Below are 16,318 nucleotides of genomic sequence, written 5' to 3'. Positions count from 1 at the left end.
GGCTGCGTCGCGGATCCATCAGATAAATTCGGCCCGGCTCAAACAGGCCACGGGGTGGGTTGAGATGAAAGGAGCAGGGGCTGGCGTTTAAAGTCTTGCCTGCGAACAGCCAAGGGAACCCTTGTATGAGAAATGTGTCAGCTTCAGAAACTGCAGCGAATCGATTCCTGTCGCTGGAATGTGTCGATCGAGCTTGGGCCAATCCTTGTTTCATCCTTCTCCTCAGCTAGATTATCAGAGGTTTCCAAGATCCCGGTTACTTGCCCACTCTCGAACGTTTCCGGTTATAATCCCTGGGAATATCATCGGGGACAAAACGTAGCATGTGAATGCGTAGGGTCCGTTTGAAACAGTTCTGCTTTCGGGGCTGGGTATATAGACCTCTATAGCATCATGCTTAATTGAGTTCAGCAGTTTCTTCGTTTCTTGTGCTTTGTGCCTTTCTTTTACTTTTTCTTCATTCATTCATTTCTTCAGTCGTTCTCTACGAGAATGCGTCCATTCTTTGTTTTGGCTGCCCTTGTTGGCACTGCCCTTGCCGCTCCTTTCCAACCATCGCCCATCTTTCGACGCCATGAACTTACTCCCCAAGGCTTCATCAAAGTCAACCCTGGCGGCGCAAATGATTTGTCCATGACGGATGAAAATATGCTCAATGGAACATATCCTAGGAATAAAACCCATGCCCTGACACACCGCGCCGCTGAACCCGCCACCTTGCCTCTGAAGCTTGTCAACAATTTTTCTGGCGGAAACGTCAGGGCCTACATCTCGGGCTTGGATTCTGATGGTACGGTTGTTTTTATCGGTGCTGACGGAGGCCTTGTCTACCCTCGTTCTGGAGGTTCCAAGATTCCTGTGGAGATCACAGAGAACATTGCGATCCCCCTGCCCCCACAGGGTGAGACACTCGACTTTAACATTCCCATCTCGATGAGCTCCGGTCGCATATACTTTGCAGATGACGATTTGCACTTCTTTATGGTTGATATCGGCAATGGAGATGGCTTGGTTCAACCCTCAACAAACAACCTCCAAGATCCCAGCGCGGGCGTCAACTGGGGCTTTGTAGAGCTCACCTATACCAACGGTGTGCTTTACGCCAACATTAGCTACGTGGACTTTGTCGGTATTGTTCTCGGTATGATGCTTTCTTTGACAGACGGAAGCACTCAGACCACTGCTGGTCTCGTTGCCGACGCTGCTTCCAAGATCTGCGACGACATGGTCAAGCAGAAGGACGCCGATGGTCGAGCTTGGACTTTTCTGTGCATTGCCAATGCACTTGGAGATCCGATCCGCGTCATCTCGCCTGGAAACCAATACGATCTGGAGCCCATCACTTTCGAAGATTACTGGACTTCCTACGTCGATGAGGTCTGGAACAAGTACTCGACCCAACCTCTCACCATCAATACTCAAACCGAAGCTGGAAGTGTCAGCTGCCGAGTCTCAGGCGAAGAACTCGTCTGTGATGGCGATAACCGCGGATACGCGAAGCCCAACACCAAAGATATCTGGGGTTGCAACAGCGGTCCTTTTGCGATCATCGAGGGTGACAATGCCATTCACACCGCTGTTGTCCCTCGACTCTGTGCTGCCTTTGTTCGTTCCACCCTCTTGGTCGATGGTGGCGACGTGCAACCAAGTCTGGGAGCCGACTCTTACTACAAGAACGATCCAACAAACCACTACAGCCGCATTGTCCACTCCTATGAGGTAGATGGTAGAGGCTATGCCTTCCCTTATGATGACGTTAACCCGGATGGTAATGAGAACGCCTCTGGTGTTGTCTCGGGCACGCCCAACACTTTGACCATCTACGTTGGTGCTCCGCCATCTTGAGTTGGGGGAACAAAGAAACGCATTTTTATGACTTTTGGGGGCTCCCACATCTTCTTGGCTCGTTCGATACTTCTTGGATTGCTGGATCTCTCCAAGTTTTCGAGGGCAAAATGTACAATAGATTAGCTAGGATCAGCCTATTAGGTCCATGTATATACACCTTGATTCAATTATGAGATTAGATTTTCATGCAACATTGTGTTGAAGGGTGCCTGGTCCAACATGAAGCTTTGATTCGGTAGTCCCCAGTACAGTGCCAACACTGCTACCACTTACTCCTGCCCAATGGATTCCAGAAAGGTCAAGTTTTCTCTGAGTTTCCTGTTCTTGAGACTCAACTCTCTAGCGTAGTCCTACACAGCGATCTGAAAAGGACATGTGCAAATGTACTGATGTGGACGTAGGGTGTTACGAAGGTCCGATAAACGTCTCAAGAATTAGACAGTCAAACAATACAAAAGCATTCTCGCACAAGAGGAGAACGCATGTCATACACTGGATCATAGTAATTGATCAGCTCCATTCAACGCTCCAAGCCATGATCAATGCCAGGAAAACTGCAAGTTCTGCATGTGTACAAGAAAACGGCTGGTTTCTAGATATCTCATATTTGGGTATTTAAGGAACCTCTCCTCCTCTCTTCATTAGCTTCTCATCACACACATCCGTCAACAGCAAACAGCCCTTTGGAAACACAGCAAAGGACCTTTCACTTGCATCCCCAACACGACACCGATAACCTACGACACACCTCAACAACCGAGAAGATGCCTTTTTGGCCTTTTTCGGATCCCACTCCCTCGAATAATGAGGATGAGCTGCCCTGGAACGCAGCGATTATCCCGTGCTTGCAGGTCAAGGAGGTTTTCCGCACTGTCGTTATTCTGCCTGATCCTGAATTCATGAAGTACAAGGATCCCGCAGGGACTCACTACATGACCCAATTCACCCGGCTCAAGTATTTCTTGGATGCTAAGCTCCTTGACGAGAATTGCCGAGCGTGGAAGGAGTTGCAGGAAACTGATCCTGGCTTCAAAAAGATTCAAATCATTCATATGTGGTTTGATAACTATAGAAAGGAAGGAGGGAACATTCCGAATGAGGTGGGGCCAGTTACGTTTCCCGAAGAGTGGAAAGATGAAGACTTCTTCCTTAACTGGTTGTATGTCAACGTCTTGCTACACCTCAAATGTCTCAGTCTGGACACGTTGGAGAGGGCCACTCACGTCATCGTGGAAACAAATCACGTGAAAGATTGGCACCGCTTCAAGGAAGAGCACAAGGCTCGTTTGATGAAGGAGCAGCGCACGGCCGAACAGGATGCCCAGTATGAGAAGGACAAGGCCGAGTTCAAAGCCAGCTGGGAGGGGGTGAAGCAGGCGGTCAAGGACGAATGGAATGCGTTCTTTCTTGAGCGGAAGCGGGAACAGGCGGCCAAGGAGCTCGAGAAAGATAAGAAGAGGCAGGAGGAGCAGATCCTGAAGGAGGTCAGGAGCGAAAGAAGGCTGGACAAAATGGAGAACTACTAGTAGATATCCAATGTCTTTAGTAGCAAGACGGGGTAGCTATGGTAAGGCGAGTTGGTCAGGTGTGCCCGCGAGCACACAAGACCGCGATGGCAAAAGTTTAGAGGCTTAGTTGGGGGACAGCTCCAGCAGCCTTACCTCAGGTCATGAAGCCTTCACTAGGAAGGACTTGAGTAGCATTTCCTTGATATTCTTCCTGGAGTTTTCTGGAGTTTGCTTTTGACTTTTTTTCATAGATAAGCTTATGATCACAGTTCAACACTGCGACAAGGCCTTTAATTTACTTTCCTTACAACAATCGATCCCCTCCCTTTTAATTGATTATGTGATTGTATCTAGTTGACATTGTTGACTTCCTCGATGAGGATTTTGTTATTGTCGATAATACATTTCCAACACTGCTCTTGATATGGTTCTTCTGTTGTTGCCACCCTTGGATGCTGACGTGGGTAGTCACGGGTACCCAACACGTGGAGGTATGGTTGATGATGAGAGGTGATGTGGTAATGGTACGAGGCTTACGTAGAGTAAGTGCATCCATTGTCACTTCCAGCTTACATAGGTTACTAAGAATTCTTTCGATCATATCTTTGAAGCAGTATACAAGAACTTATCGCCTCGGTACCTTCCAGTGGGTATCCCCCACCCTTGCTGTTGTCGTGGTAGTCTATGCTGCTCCGTAATATCAAATGGGGAATGTTCAGATGTGAAGCAAAAGCCTCATGGAGGTTTGTGAAACGCTTTGACTTGAGCAATAAAATAGGACGGAATCGTCTTTGCACAAGAGGAGTACACCTGCTGTACGTTTCAAAGTGCCAGTTAAGGAACTACCCCGGCCGCCCAATGGAACAATAGTCAAGTCACAACCTCTCACACGACTGATCGGCTTGTGGTCACTGCTGTACACCTGCTTGTACTCTCGATCAACGATAGCACAACTGCAGAATATATGTGCTCTCAAGACAGCCATCACTTCTAGTCATTCTAGTCACTCTTCTCAAGCTTGGGTATATAAGAAACCTCCAGTCCTGGCTTCATGAGCAACTCGACAGAGACACCTTGACCCGAACGCATAAGCATTGGACATAAACCAAAGCCCCTCGCCAGTCACATCTTACAAAGCGCAACAATAAACCCAAATCGCAACCGCTCAACCGACCGCCACAATGCCTCACTGGCCATTTTCATTCGCCTCCCTCACGAACAAGGATGACAGAGTCCCTTGGAATGCGGCAATCATCCCATACCTCGAACTCAAGCAAGTCTTTGAAACAGTGCCACCTCTCACCAAGAGCCAGGCAAAGTATGATGACCCTCCAGAAGTCGACTACTTTACCCAATTCGTCCGACTAAAGCTCTATCTGGATGCCAAGCTTCTTGATGAGAATAGCCGAGTGTGGAAGGAGTTGCAAGAAGCAGACCCGGGCTTTAGAAAGATCTTGCACATCCACCGCTTTGCAGTTTACGGCTCGGACGTACTTGAGGAAGGCTTTCCCGAGGAGTGGAGAGATGAGAAATGGTTCGCAAACTGGGCCCGTGTAAACGTCCTGACCCATCTTAGAATTCTCGATGAGGAAACGTTGAAGAAAGGAACCGACGTTATTCTACACACGAATTACGTAAAGAAGTGGGAATGCGAAGAGAAAAAGCACAAGGCCAACCTCGAGAAACAGAGACGGGCGGGTCTTTCGAAGGAGGAGCTCGCCCTTGAGGACAAGCAGAATAAGTGGGAGAATAAGCTAGCCAAGGACGTGAAGGACCTAGTCTACAAAAACTCAAAGGCACTGCTCGAAAACTCAAAAGAGATTACGGCGAGTCTTGACGAGGAGAAGCACGCCAAATATCAGAAAGAAGATTGGGAAGCTCGCTGGGCCGCCCATATGAGGCACCTGGAACCCAAGGGTACAATTAGCTCGAGGGAGATCTCTGAGAGGGCAGAGTACGCTCGTAGCCAGTCACTAAGATGGGAGGCGCAAAGGAATGAGGAGTGTGAGAAGCTGCATAGTCTCTTGAAGGAGCAGGACAAGCTGTTCAAAGAGGTAAGGCGCCTCGAGAGGTTCCTCATGGAGCCTTGAATTGACACGCCTTTAGTGGTGTCCACCTAAAGTTTCCTTTGTTATTGACGTTTTGTTCTTAGACAAACATTTGATCGCTGTTCAACACAATCAGAGCCATTGATTTACTGCAACTTTAGACTGTGCAATTCTTCCCTTTGCAATTGACCGAAGTATAGATAAACTTTGAGACTGTATTGTTGACGATATTGCTGTCATTGCCTGAAGAGATCGCTGACCATATGGCTCTTAATCTGGAACGCTGAGACGAGGTGTGGTGTGACCAGTGAAGGTGACACCGCAAGTGGTCTAACGGATCACGCAAATTAAATAAAATAATTCTCGCTTCGAGATGAGACATGTGAAATGCAGTGCGTTAATCGTATCATACAGGCTCAAAATTCGCTCTTTACAACAATAACCAGACTCTACACTCAATTCATCACTTCCAATCCACTCTGAAGACCTCTAATAGCCACCATAGCACCCCACGCACCAGGATCAGGCGGCAGCTCAGTACTGTCTCCAACACCAACGTACGTCGCTCTTCCAAGCCGGGGCTTCATCGTCTTTGTCGCCTCAGCTCCCTGGACAGCAGCCTCAACACCACCAACGAAGCCCGCTTTGGCAATGATCTCGGCAAAGGGGATCAGAGTGTCCATGACGGTGCGGTCGCCTACTTTGGCCGGGGTGTACCTGCTCAGGTTCTCCAACGCCAAGGAAAGGGCTTCACTCCAGAGAGCGATGGGCCCCTGTGATCGAGCCATGTGGCTGTTCTTCTCGACGGCTGTTCTGAGAGAGACAAAGAAAATGCCGAGAATGCCACCAAGAGTTCCGCCCATCTTGCTTTCGACAATGTCCTCAAGCTCTTGCAGAACAGCGACCACAGATCCCGATTTTGCCAAACCTTTGTCCAAGGCCTGGATTAACGACGTCGCTCCAGTCTTGAGCGTCTCTCCGCAGTCACCATCACCCATGACAGTATCCCACTTGGTCAGATGAGGTTCCGCCTGAATAATTGCATCGCAGGCGCTCCGCAACATCTTTTCCAAAATGTCAGCATCAATCTTGAGATCCGTCTCATCATTGATGATCTTCTCTGCCTCCTTAGGCGCTTGCACGATTTGTTCCTTGCGGCTGCACCGTCTGGTCTGTGACCCAGCCACTGACTCCCAGAACGTGTTCGTCTTTGTATCGAAGAAGTCCAGGATGCGATCAACCGAGTACCGACAATTTCTCGCCGCAGCTGAAACGTTGATGACGGAGACAGAAAAGGCGGGCGCATTAAGAGACGTTTCCAAGAATCCAGCACAAGTGCGCGAGGGCTCGATGCCCCATTCGTTGGCCAGCTGCTCAAGCACTTCGTCGAGAAGGGCTCCCAATTCCAGATGAGAGATACCACCAAAGTTGCTGATGAGAAGGATTATCTTATCCTTTGGCGCAAACTTGACATATCCTCGGGTAGGGTCATTCTCATCCAGACAATGCTTGAGAATCTGCCGCACAAGCTCTGGCGTAGTGGGAGCTGGCGATAGCTTCATGTATCCCGGTTCATTGTGAGGACCAGTACCAAGCTCAATCTCGTTGACAGCCAATGCACCATGCTCACTCCTCCCGGGCACATGACAGTGGTCGAGGGTAGCAGCAATGGACACAATCTGCTCCGAGAATGCAACGCCAAGGTTGTAAACGTCATCCAGAGAGTGTCCAGCACCTGCAGCTCCCCCCATCACCTTGAGGACGCCGATCTGTCCTGCAAGACCTCTTCGGCCCACTATTCCTCCGCTGCGGCCGACCGAGACGTCGTCCCCGCAGATGATCATGCGACACCTGTGTCCCCTGGCAATGGCCTTTTCATTGGCGAGGCCAAAGTGGAGGCAGTCACCGGTGTAATTCGTGATGACGAGGATAGTTCCTTCATCGCTGGGGACAGCTTCTATGGCGGCGAGGATCTGCTTGGTGCTCGGGCTGGCAAAGATGTCGCCTTGGACGGAGGCTGCGAGCATGTTCTTGCCAACATAGCCAGTCCATGCGGGCTCATGGCCGGAGCCACCACCGCTGACTATGCTGACATTGGACCGTCGGTGTTCTGTGTCATAGACAACACGGTTCGTTTCGTCGAGTCTAAGGGAAGTGTTGTAAGAAATGATGCCTCTCAACGCCTTGTTGACGAGACCTTCGGGAGAGTCAAAGAGATGCCGTGTAGACATGGCTGTAAAACTGATTGTGATGGTGCTTAGAGATGAACAAGACGCACTCAGACGAAGAAGACGAGATAATCAGCCCATTTGTGTGCTTTAATAGAACCATCATCGGTGTTACTCTCCTTGATGAGGACGGAGCCGACTCTCCAAGTCAACTATTACCACCGGAACTGTACGCGATGCAGAATTCCACTCTTCCTAACCTCTTGCCTGTTAACAAAATACCTCTTCCTCTCACTTGTGTCACTTTACCCTCTAAAGCCATCCTGGTATCCCGACTCCCAAAGGCTTGGTCTGCCCAGATGACCTCCCCCGGGTATCCCAAATAGGAAATCCGCACCCCACACCAGCCCGGCCCCCGTCGATCGGCCCCGGTTCGGCTTACTCCGAAAACTCATCTCGGCACGACATTACCACGACAGCAGAGAAGCTCGGGTCGGCAGAGCAATTCCTACCCCGGAATTCCCTTTTGGAAGATGGTCTAGATCATCCTTGGGCGGGGTTGCTCGGTCACATGGCTCCTCTGGGCCAGCATCTCCCTCTGAGTCGACGGCTTGCCCAATTCTGCGACATGGCTGGGTCACCACGAGTATTAAAATTGCACAGGAAGCCTGCCCGTTTCTTTACCCTGAGACGAGAGGCAACAAAAACAAGTCGCTCATCCTTTCCCGAATCTGAAGCAATCATGGCGCCAAAGTGGAGAATTGCAATGGGCTGCGATGTGAGTTAATCCCATCATCTCGTCTTTGTAATCAGAACTCACTATCTCTCAGGAAGCAGGAATTTCCTATAAAAACGCCATCAAGCAAGACTTTGAATCCGATGGCCGTGTAGAAGAGGTCCTCGACGTCGGCTCCAACCACCACGCAGATAAAACTCCCTATCCACTCCGCGCAGCAGAAGCAGCCCGTCTAGTCGCAGAGGGCAAGGCAGACCGAGCACTGCTCATCTGCGGCACAGGTCTAGGTGTGGCCATCTCGGCAAACAAGGTGAAAGGCATCCGGGCGGTGACGGCCCACGATAGCTTCAGCATCGAGAGGAGCGTCAAGAGCAACAACGCGCAGGTGCTGTGTTTTGGCGAGCGCGTCATCGGGCTAGAGCTCGCCAGGAGATTAGCGACCGAGTGGCTAGACTACGAGTTTGATCCTTCGAGTAACAGCGCCAAGAAGGTGGATGAGATTGTGCAGTTGGAGGCGGTGGCGGCATAGTAGGAGCAAAGCATTGTACGATTACCGGTAGTTAGACACGGCTTCATTCAAGAAAGGCAGCATTGATTTGACTCGGCCCCGGAGATAAGATGGAATCTGTGTGAATTAAACTTTTGCGGGGTGCCTGAGATGCCCTTTTTGGACTTGATCAAGACCCCCTTGGCGTTGCTGACCAGCCAACCAGGAGACTTTCCGTGTCTTAGATCCCGGCATGCCAAAAGTGGAATCCGGGTTGTAGTGACACACCTTCGGTTCGGTCTCGGGTCGGACGTGATACGACCTTGTCATGCATCTCGCTCGAAGAGGTCTGTTCAAAGAGTCATCCGGAACAAGAAAGGTCGTCTTTAATATGTTAGATAGAGGTAGGAGCTTTACATGGAACCAGTGCTAGCCAACACTTCCCAAGCTACAGCGCAAAATTGGGCCAATGAATTATATTTGGTGACCTAATTCGAAATTCCAGACATTGATAATTTCCCTCCTGACCTCCCTATCGTGATTTATTTCGCTTGGGTATTACAGACGATAGGCTTGCATGATCTGTCCCACCATGTACATGTCAGTAGCTGGCCTCCTCCTGTCCGACGACTACTCGAAACCCCCATTGTCAGGCAGAGCTCCTTTTAACGTTGTTAAGCTTCCTGATAAAGCCATCGATCCTCTTGTTAGATACGGAAAGCAGCCTACTGTGCCTTTAGAAGCCTCGAGTTTCTTTTTATTTAATTTTTTATCTCCGCAAGAAAACAAAACTTTCACTCAAGTATCCCTATTTCCTTCGGCGCCCCTCTGATATTTACAAACTGCTAAATTTACTCACGCAAGCCTTAACTTCCTCCGTTCCAACATCTCGCTCCTCAGCGTCGAGTCTTTGATAGTTAGCAGACCAACACGCTCCCAATGCGCAATCGCGCCGATCGCTGACGGCCGCATCTCTTCTATAATCAGCACATAGACCTCGTCGCTTTTGTAACTCCCGTGTGACGATTGACCCAGCACAATACCTAGCCATGACTCCTCAAGCAGCCTTCGCCGTAGACTCGGAACGAACCCGACCTCGTTATCTCCTGACGAGCGAAGGCTGTCTTTTTTAGTAAGCGCGAAATCACCCCTCCACACCTCGTCCCCAACACACACAGCGCCTTCCCACTTCATAGAAAATTCTTGTCGCTCGTAAAATTGGGCTACAATGACGCTCGCCGTGATATCAAGCATATGGTGCTGAGAAAAGACGGAGCCGTAACGGCCCTCCTTGACCACTGCATCCCTCATTTGACCATAGTAGTCACTCTAGGGCATAGTAGTAATGCCGCCCGTGAGCACGATAGACACTTGCACCTCAAATCCGTCGCGAAATTCGACCCTGACAGGCTCTAGAAGAAAGCTGTCCACTACACCATGCCACCCCGTCCACGACCAGCTGGGGAACCCGGGGCGTCGGACGCCCATAGAGTAAAGGGTCCAGCAGAGACCACTGACGAAGCCAGCAAGGGCGACTCCAGCGTTGTCGCTGCCGCCATCGTTACTGGCGACGAAATTCTGTGGTCCAGGCAAGCGGCTCCCTGAACGGGGCAGGATAGGCACGCCGCAGACGTGATAAATCGGGCTCCTCTCGAGGGTGGCGTACATCCGGAAGATGCCCAGCATCGCGTTCAGCACATCCGACTGATACGTCAGCTTCCGCCTCGTGTACTGAGCCACCTGGCTGATGAGATCGAGGCCGCTGTCGTCCGAAGACACAATCCCTGACCCCCTATAGATCCACGATGGGTTCATCAGACTCACGTCCGGATGGCGCATCTGCTTCTTGACGCTGGGGGGGAGGCGGATGGCCTCACGGGCGAGGAGGCCGCGGCATTCAAACGACATCTCGCTCTCCGAGAAGAAGAGGCGGCGGCGGGAGAGCAGCCCCTCCTGGTAGGTCCACCCCCGCGTCATCCATGCCGAAGACCTGACTTGACAGGCGGGATCTGGGGGGATCAACGTGAGGGCATGGCCCTTGATCCGCACGGCGGGCTGTGACACTCGAGGGCATCGACTATTTACGCCGGGGAGGCCAGAGGATGCTTGTCCGGCTGCGGCCACCAACGTCACCTCGGCATTGGCGTACACCAGGTCCATGTTCTGCAACTGTTCTTCCTTCACCTTGCCATCCCCTTCCTGGAGGACGCAGTACCTATCCACCCACAGGAACTCACATCCGAGCCCCAGCGTGACGCGGATGGCATCTTCTACGACAGCCTCGACACACTCTCCTATGTCAAGACCATCCCGTGGGAGGTCGCTGTCGCCAAATTTCAACTTGCGCTTCTCTCCTAAGCCAGCAGCAGGAGGAGGCCCCCATACGTAGCTCAGAGCCACATACGAAGGAACTTAGTCACCCTGCTGGACTATCCTCCTCGTCCCGCAATTAATGAGCCGAAAATGCGGCACGCGGGCCAGCGTTCGAGGGTTACACCGCCGCGAATGCTCCTCGCGACAACACTCAATCCAGCGCTTTGCAGCAGCAAGGTCAGCTCCGTCTCCCACGCGAGAAATAGTGATGGCACGTGTCCCGTGTTCGCAATTGGACCCGAGCCGGCCGATACAGCCCGATTTGAGAAGGGAATGGGCAGATCCCACGTTTCTTCCAACTCGTATCCAACGAGGAACAACACCAAGCCACAGAGTGTCGATCCAGCGAGCTGGGAAGTGTTGCCATGAATCTAGCTGGTTGTTGCAGAGCCATACTCCCGTGCTGGAGAAGGCGACTAGGTCAAGCTCATGATCTTCCTCTTCGATATCTCCCTCGGCACGACGAGGGCTGACCGATGCAATCAATCGGCACATGGGGCATTCCCCCGCCTTCCAGATTGCGTCAATTCTCCCCAGCTCCGCAATAAGATACACCCCACTGGCGGCCTTCCGCATGGAAAACGCCTCGTCCAGGTCGATGGTGTTGCACCTTGCGCACAGGCCTGCATCATTACTCCCTACCAAGTCGACATGTTCTTGTTGCGCGCCCAGTGGTAGGAGGATCTTTCGAACCAATTGGTATTGCAAGTCACGTTTTGTTGACGAAAGCGAGCTCGCGGAGCTGCTAGATGAACGTCGCCGTTGTAGGCCAGCTTGTAAATCAGCCGATTCCTCTCCTCTGCGTGGCAGTCTCAGGTTTCCCACGTTAGGGTTGTCATCTGAAGAGCTGTGTTGAGGATTACCAACAGCTGCAGACAGCCCGCTGCCTTCGTTCAAGGCAGCTCTTTCGCGTAGCAGCGATGTGACCGCCGAATCGCCCATCTTTCTCGCGAATGCTATAGGCGTACGTCCATCCCGGCTTCGTCGGCACACATCGAGATCTTTCCGCTCAACCAGAACTTGCACAAGCTCGTTGCCATCCTGGCCTTGGATGGCCCGGATGAGTGGCGTCAGCCCCTCCACGTCTTCGGCATTGGGGTCTACCGCCTGGATCCGGAGAAGTCGTCGCATAACCTTCTTCTGCCAGTCAATTGATGAGTTGAAATAGATATTCCTCCGCGTAGTACGACGGATCAACAGCCCATGAGAGAGGGCTTCGACCCGCGTTATCCCTTGAGTCTGGGTCGACGCCATCGGAGGCGAGGAGGAGGTCGACCAACTCCAATTTGAAGTATTCGCATGCCACTGATAGTGGCGTTCTCTCCTCGAGATCTGGGGTGTCTGGATTGATGTTTTCTGCCCGTAGCAACGCCCTCACAGTGCCAATGGAACTGTACTTTGCTGTGGCGACCATACGCAGCGGTGTCCAGCCTCTTATATCCCGAGAGTTTGGGTCGGCACCTTCGACCGTCAAGAGCCTCTCAACGATGGCCGCGTGACCTTTCAAGGCCGCCATAGCCAACGGCGTCCAGCCTTGAGAATCCCTCTTGTGTGGCTCTATCCCAGGCTGGGAAAGCAACAACTCAACCATGTCTATGTGTCCGCTCCCTGCGGCCAGTGACAGGAGGGTCCTCTCCAAACCCTCGTCCGAATACGCCATGGGGGCGTTCACATCGAAACATCCCATCTGGAGAAAAGCTTTGGCCGCGCCAACATGGCCCTCGCTAGCAGCCACAACCAGCGGCGCCCTCTTGTCTCCAAAACCCAAGTCTATCCCAGGATGATCTAGGATTTGTTTGACTAGACTTGCGTCTCCCATCTTGGCCGCATAGTAGAGAGGAGTGTGGCCCTTCATATCTCTAGAGTTGGGGTCGACCCGAGCGTCAGCAAGCAGCCTCCTAACCACACCATTGTAGTTACGAGCGTAACTCCTGCCCGTCGCTCGAGAGAGTGGCGTTCTCCCCTGGTTGTCTCGGCAGTCGGGGTTGACTGTTTCATTCATGAGCAGGGCTTCCACCACGTCTTCGTGAGCACCCTCTGCTGCAAATGACAGGGGAGTGCGTCCCTTGGCATCTTTCCGGTCTACCTCTACGCTTTTTTCCGCCACTAGCATATCGACAATGTCTCGAAATCCGTTTTTTGCCGCCAGGGAAAGCGCGGTACCGTCGTGATGGTTTGCGTCGGGCCGAATGGCCTCAGTGTCAAGCAATAATGCGACGACATCACCATGTCCTTTCTTCGCTGCTGCCATAAGGGGCGAAAGTCCTTGGAACTCATGCTCTCTGTTGTCCGGATATGTCGTATTTGGGTCAACGCCATGCATTGCAACCAAACTCTCGACAAGTCTCGTGCTCCCGATGCCAGCTGCGACAACCAGCAACTCACCACCAGGCTTGCGGTAGTCGGAGCTTTGGCCGATGCCATACTTATGGAGGAGCCTGAGGGCGATGGCTTCATACCTGTTTCGTATGGCCAGTTCAAGAACTGTGGTGGTACCATCTGAAAATCGAACCTCGGCGTGAGCGTCAATACCTTCCGCTCGCGCCAGCATCTCCGAAATCTCATTGAACCCATTTTTCAACGCACATGAAAGAGGTGTATTGTCTGTGAGGGTGTTGCGAGAGTACCTTGGTCGCGGGTTCAAGTCGGATAGATGTCCGCAGTCTAGGAGCACTCTCACCACAGCAACATGGCCGTATTGCGCCGCATACCACAACGGAGAGGCCCTGTTCAGGTCTTTCCAGCTAGGTTTCGCACCACGCTCGAGGAGTCGGCACACGACAGACGCGTGGCCGTTTTCTGCTGCATGGGATATGGGAGTCCGACCTTCGCAGTCTCTTGCGTCGACGTCCAAAGACGAGTCCGCTAGAAGCACCTCAAGGATATCATCGTTGCCTGCCTGTGCGGTGTACGAGAGCGCTGTACGACCATCATTATCTCTAACGTTGATAATAGCAGATCCATTGTTTTGTGCGAGCAGCGCAGCGATGAGGTTGGCCGCACCAGCGCGCGCCGCAAGATGAATCTTCTCTGTCCTCTTAGGGTAACTTTGGCTAATATAATTGCAAGGTTGCTTGAACCCTCTGAGCCGCATCTGGGCTACGGTGTGTTCGACCTGCAGGGCCCCCTCCCACCTTGTCCGGTCGCCAAGGAAGTCTTGGATCACCGTGTCAGACAGCGGCGGGGTGCAGATGTTTTGGATGTGCTGTCCCCAGTGATGTGCGGCGTAGCCGTACAGTGGGTTCAATCGTAGTCGCTCTATGAGGTCCTCGTCTGTCTTGCAAGCGCCGCTGTCGGATCTACTCAAGAGATATGCGACGCATATTCTTCCCACATCGGCCTCGGCGCTTGATAGTCGTCGGCGGAGATAGTCCCGGGTCGTTCGGTCATACAACCGGATACAGGAAATGCCGTTGATGCAGTCCAGGCGTGCAAGCCCACCGCAGGAGGAGACAACGGATGCAATGCCGGCGGGACTGTCCTCAAAGCTCAGCCCAGCACTTCGGTCGGTGGGTATCGCCAACGCCTCTTGTAGTTCCGGTATAGACAGAGGTCGCTTAGCAAATGTAAGCCACGGGAGACAGCGCTCCGCAAGATGTGCGCGGTGAGGAGGCTGTAAGGCGATCTTGTCCATGACGCTGCTGTACAGATCGTCGTAACCGTCCGGGCCGGTTGGCTCTGGGGCTATGAAATTAAGTGTCTCGGGTGATGGCATCGATACGAGGAGCTCGAGATAGATTTTAGCCAGCAAAAACCTAGAGAATGATGTTAGTCGCCTTGCTCAAGGTTCCTTTGATTGTCAATTCGGAAGCGCATACCGTCCGTCTGCCGCTCTCACAGTTTTCGAAATGACATCTTTCCGACTCCAAATGTCCGACGGCAATCTATCAGCCATGTATATTTCCAGATCCTGCTGTCTGGCATTTATTTCGAGCCTCGCGGTGTTTTCAAACTGTCCCTGAATTGCCGGAGCTGGAGCCCGAAGATTTCGCGATGTCACCAGCACGTTCAGGGGAAGATGTTCTCTCTGGACCTCGGCGAGGAGGGCGAGTAATGCTGTACGGGAGGTTTCGGGGCATTCGTCCAGCGCGTCAAGGATAAGAAAAACCGTCGAATGAGTTGCATGGCCCGCGATCTGCTCTTTTAGATAGCGGGAAATGCTCACCTCAGGGGGGCTGTCATGAAGACGCCAATTACTCTCATCCCTCCATGGCGGGTCTTCCGGTTTCTTTGAAGGCAACTGTCTCGAAGCGAGCTGTTCTGTGATGCAGAGGGCTATATTCTTGTATCTTTGTTCTGCATGGCGGAGCGAGTCGAAGAAGATATAGGCAACGTTGGCGACCGTCTGTTGACCCTTCCTCTCGATTGAGACGCCATCTGGCTCATCCCCGCGAAGTCTCTGCGTTAAGTCTTGGACAAGGAAAGAGGCTGCAACGGACTTGCCGGTCCCAGGCTCGCCAAAACAGAACAGCGTCTGCGGACTAGATTCGAGCCATGCCCTGTACTCGGCCGATTCTAACAGCCAGTTGAGTGTACCAGGGTGCCGTTTGCTGGCATAGTCAGCCAGCTGATGGCTGTAGTCGGTTTCTGTCAGCCGCTTTGTATCGGAGTGTGAGCCCATCGAGACAGCTTGGGGCATCAAATTCGATGAATGTTTGATTCTAAATTGAGGCATTTCCAGCTCTCTGGAGAGTAATACTTGGGCTCCTGTGTGGCGTTGTCTAGATGCCCAAATTATGTCAGCAAGTACCGAGGGAAGACTTCTCATACACGCACAGCCGGCATATCAAATGCACAGCCGGCTGTCCGTGGATGGGAGGGCCTCCAGGAACTGCCTAACAAGGTAGGCTTAAGACGCTATTTCTCTCTCTACTATAAAGTAATGAAGCTTGAAATCCTTATGTGAGTAGGTAACTTAAAGGTCCGTGTTTTATAGCATTGTGTCTTTAGCTTTACTAGACTTCTTTGATCTTACGTCCGACGAAGCTGTCATTAAAAAACAAGTAAGCTAAAGATAGATACTTGATTATAGCGGTTTGTTTCTAATACTTGTTCTTAGAAAAGTCAATTAAATATTTTTATAAAGGACATAATAATAGGTTGATGGCCGGAGTTGCACTCTAGATTAGCAATACGGCCAAGTGTACCCC

General features: G+C 51.8%; 6 protein-coding genes across 6 annotated transcripts; 4 read left to right on the top strand and 2 right to left on the bottom strand.

The window, feature by feature from the left end:
- Positions 1–329: 329 nt before the first annotated feature.
- On the top strand, positions 330–1,845 carry NECHADRAFT_94692 (uncharacterized protein; the record flags this gene model as incomplete). The annotated part of the gene is made up of 2 exons (XM_003045333.1): positions 330–371; positions 478–1,845. The coding sequence occupies 2 exons, from the start codon at positions 330–332 to the stop codon at positions 1,843–1,845; spliced, it is 1,410 nt and encodes a 469-aa protein (XP_003045379.1).
- A 767-nt stretch (positions 1,846–2,612) lies between these two features.
- NECHADRAFT_82077 (uncharacterized protein) lies at positions 2,613–3,374 on the top strand (the record flags this gene model as incomplete). The annotated part of the gene is made up of 2 exons (XM_003045332.1): positions 2,613–3,007; positions 3,044–3,374. 2 exons carry the CDS (start codon positions 2,613–2,615, stop codon positions 3,372–3,374), a joined length of 726 nt encoding a protein of 241 aa, XP_003045378.1.
- A 1,163-nt stretch (positions 3,375–4,537) lies between these two features.
- Positions 4,538–5,691, top strand: NECHADRAFT_82076 (uncharacterized protein; the record flags this gene model as incomplete). Its single annotated transcript, XM_003045331.1, has 2 exons — positions 4,538–5,410; positions 5,605–5,691. The coding sequence occupies 2 exons, from the start codon at positions 4,538–4,540 to the stop codon at positions 5,689–5,691; spliced, it is 960 nt and encodes a 319-aa protein (XP_003045377.1).
- A 168-nt stretch (positions 5,692–5,859) lies between these two features.
- NECHADRAFT_94691 (uncharacterized protein) lies at positions 5,860–7,635 on the bottom strand (the record flags this gene model as incomplete). The annotated part of the gene is made up of 1 exon (XM_003044932.1): positions 5,860–7,635. One exon carries the CDS (start codon positions 7,633–7,635, stop codon positions 5,860–5,862), a length of 1,776 nt encoding a protein of 591 aa, XP_003044978.1.
- A 679-nt stretch (positions 7,636–8,314) lies between these two features.
- On the top strand, positions 8,315–8,837 carry NECHADRAFT_82074 (uncharacterized protein; the record flags this gene model as incomplete). Its single annotated transcript, XM_003045330.1, has 2 exons — positions 8,315–8,350; positions 8,403–8,837. 2 exons carry the CDS (start codon positions 8,315–8,317, stop codon positions 8,835–8,837), a joined length of 471 nt encoding a protein of 156 aa, XP_003045376.1.
- A 3,592-nt stretch (positions 8,838–12,429) lies between these two features.
- NECHADRAFT_8627 (uncharacterized protein) lies at positions 12,430–13,278 on the bottom strand (the record flags this gene model as incomplete). The annotated part of the gene is made up of 2 exons (XM_003044931.1): positions 12,430–12,776; positions 13,098–13,278. Coding segments are annotated over 2 exons (528 nt in total), but the record flags the coding sequence as incomplete, so codon positions are not given.
- Positions 13,279–16,318: the final 3,040 nt, after the last annotated feature.

Source organism: Fusarium vanettenii (genome assembly GCF_000151355.1).
Source record: "Fusarium vanettenii 77-13-4 chromosome 6 genomic scaffold NECHAsca_20_chr6_4_0, whole genome shotgun sequence".
Taxonomy (NCBI): Eukaryota; Fungi; Ascomycota; class Sordariomycetes; order Hypocreales; family Nectriaceae; genus Fusarium; species Fusarium vanettenii.
The sequence above is the reverse complement of the archived record's forward strand: the minus strand, read 5'-3'. Positions and strand labels throughout refer to the sequence as shown.